The sequence below is a fragment of the Acyrthosiphon pisum genome, chromosome A1 (genome assembly GCF_005508785.2).
Source record: "Acyrthosiphon pisum isolate AL4f chromosome A1, pea_aphid_22Mar2018_4r6ur, whole genome shotgun sequence".
Taxonomy (NCBI): Eukaryota; Metazoa; Arthropoda; class Insecta; order Hemiptera; family Aphididae; genus Acyrthosiphon; species Acyrthosiphon pisum.
The window spans coordinates 110,784,894-110,787,941 of NC_042494.1; the positions used below are offsets into that span (position 1 = coordinate 110,784,894).

Here is a 3,048-nt window from a genome sequence, read left to right on the forward strand (position 1 = left end):
AGACAACACATGCGGGTGTAGCGTCCTCTTAATAATTAAATTATTATTATTTATTGTGTAGTGTACCTATGTAAAAAAAAAATTAAGAAATCATCTAAATTTATTGTAAATACAGTTATATAGACTTAAAAGTTAAAATGTAGAATACGTAATACAAACAATTAAAATATAATAGTAATAGTAATTATGGTTGGTTTATAATTTGTATGTACAATGTACATAATAAAAAATGTTGAGTTTGAGTTTGAGTTCGACTTAAAATGATTCTAGGTTCGGTTCGGTAGAAAAATATGAAGGTTCGGTTCAGTTCGGGTTCGAAAAAATAATTTTAAGTTCGGTTCAAGTTCGGTTCGAATTAAAAAATCAGGGTTCGACCCATCACTAATAAATATAAATATATAATATTATGATTGATAACTAAACAATAACTGTTGAAAACGTATTATGGTATTACTGTGGCGAGCACGGACGTGCATGCGCAATAAAAGCTAGAAACTCATCGCCAATGCTTTGTGCGGTTCTATGCAGGGCCGTCCTTAAGATTTACGAGGCCCTTCTTAACCTTTTAGGTATATATATTTATATCTATGATCTATCTATAAACATATAATGACATCAATAATTCTTATCACACGACAAATTTGGTAGGTACCTCCCTAATTATAATTTAAAATAAGGGTTTTTTTTTATAAAACATTATAATCTAGCTAGGTAAAGAAAATAAAATAATTTTACAGTAGACTCAAGTAACATGTTTTTCTTTATTTCTTATATTATATAATTCTTTAATCGTCACTTATTGATATTTATACAAATTTTCAATATTTATTACATAATCGACCACTCATTTTAATATTATTGTATTAGAATATTGGATACCACCGATGTTAACAGCAAACGCACACACGAAAAAATAAAAACTAATGCTAATAAAATCGGTCTACGCTCAATAAATATTATTTATTATTATTATCAATGTTTTTCCGTCGGTAACGACCGACGGCGACGTTTTAAATCTATATCTATCATTCTCTATTACTAATAAGTAATAACAATTCGGCGAAAAAGACAGTCGGTGGCTTATGCAGTGCTGCCTGCTACCCGCATCACCACGGCTAATGTGTTGCGATTACGATAATCTTGTATTATTGATATTTCAATATTTTTACGTTAAATCAACTTCGTTATTTTTATATAATTGTTGATATTTAGTATTTACTTATTATATAAAAGTATAAAACATACAATTTAAATAGGTACTATGAAAATAAAACAATTTTGAAAAAAAAATTAACACTTTTTTTCAAATACGAGGCCCCAAATTTACGCAAATAGCGCGAGGCCCAGGGCCTGAGCCCTGCTCGCCCCCCCCCCCTAAGGACGGCCCTGGTTCTATGCCATGGCTCTATCAATTACATATTATGATACAAAGGTCGGACCCTAAGCACTAATGTTATCTACTCACCTATTTAAACATTGAAATTCTTCTACACTTCGACATCCTTGTAGAGCTGGTAGATATTCTTTGGGTAACAAAGGTGGAGACGAGTTTTTTTCTAATGTTATATCCATTTGAATTTCAGTATCTACCTCTGGTGATTTTGATTCTTCTTTCACCGAGTTACTGCTACTAGACTTATCGTCAGACTTTTCTGAAAATATAATATGAAAACTTTATACTTCGCAATAGTTTTTAGTTGGATAAAGTTATCACAATTAAAAAAAAATAGGTTAGGGTATACCTATAACTTATATAATAATACATAATATATCTGGCCATCAGGGTCTACAATAAATAATTATTTGGTAAGTTAGCCTGCTGTTGGGTCTCAACTCTCGAGTGAATTCAGCCACGACAACTGACTATTACAATTATACTGACCATAACTAACTACGGACTGGCAGCGCAGCCTAACAACACCGTCTAAATAACATACTGCTGAAAAACCGGCCAGTGGGGGATCTATAGACCTATAGTAATTATTAAGGTTGATCATACATACCACTAGATTGAGAACTTTTAGAGGATGAAGTTGTTGAACCAGAACTGTCTGTGTCATCACCAGAATCTTGACCTGATCCTTCAGATGCTTCTCCTTCTGATTTATCTTGATTTAGTGGTGGAGTTAGAGAGTTTTCTTCAGTCTTAACTTTATTATTCTCATCTTCATGTTCCTCATTTTCATTTTCAGAACCAGATGAAGATGAATCATTTGATAATACTACCAAATCAGGCACCATGTCTGGCCCTTAAACAAAATTTATACACATGAAATAACAAAATATAACAATTCTATTATTTTATATAAAAACTAAGTAAAAAAATCATAAATTTAAAAATTTAAAATAGCAAATAAATAAACTAATTTAAATTTAAAAAATTGTTATAAATATAAAAATATGTCTACCTTGTTCCATTGTTATTTCTTAAATAAATTCATAAAAAAAAATTAATTTCCAATGATATATTTTAATAATAAATATATTATATAATACCAGGGCTTGAAACCGGTAACCGATTTTTCCCGGTAGCCGGTTACCATGACTACTTTTTGGACTGGTAACCGCTTCCCGGTTCTGGTGTTTCAATTTTGAGGAGTAGTTATCAATTACCGAAAACCATGTAATTCGATTAGGAGGGAAATCTAAAACGGTAACCGTTTATTTTTAGAACCGGTTAACTAATCAAAATCGGGCATCAAAGTGTATTGATAAAGTGTCATCACTTGTTTGAAAACTTGATTGAAAATTTTACTACAGATAGTCGTCACCACCGGGAGCGCTATATGTCCTAAAGAGGCCAGAAAACGAACACTTTAGTACACCAAAGCCATAGAAAATTTAAAATATATTATGATTTAAGGAATAAAACTCAAAAATGTTCATTGCATAATGACTTCTATGTTCTAAATTATTTCTATACATGTATTTAAATACTTTTTTTTTATCAAATATAACTTTAATATTATTAAATATAATTAACTAAATTATCTAAATTGTCATTTTAGATTCTGAGTGGAACGATGAATGTATTGATTTTACATGATG

The 3,048-nt window shown here is 30.4% G+C and overlaps 1 protein-coding gene across 4 annotated transcripts in view; it reads right to left on the minus strand.

The window, feature by feature from the left end:
- The window catches only part of LOC100160543 (cyclin-dependent kinase 11B), a 10,778-nt gene that overhangs the window by 2,730 nt on the left and 5,000 nt on the right, over positions 1-3,048 (minus strand). For 2 of the 4 annotated variants that reach the window (XM_016805842.2, XM_016805844.2), the window contains 3 exons: positions 2,409-2,426; positions 2,004-2,249; positions 1,466-1,652 (listed from right to left, as the gene is read on the minus strand). In XM_016805842.2, coding sequence (XP_016661331.1) covers positions 1,466-1,652; positions 2,004-2,249; positions 2,409-2,426 — 451 coding nt within the window. The remainder of the gene's footprint in view (positions 1-1,465; positions 1,653-2,003; positions 2,250-2,408; positions 2,427-3,048) is intronic. The other 2 variants (XM_016805843.2, XM_001952688.5) reach the window with 1 other exon arrangement.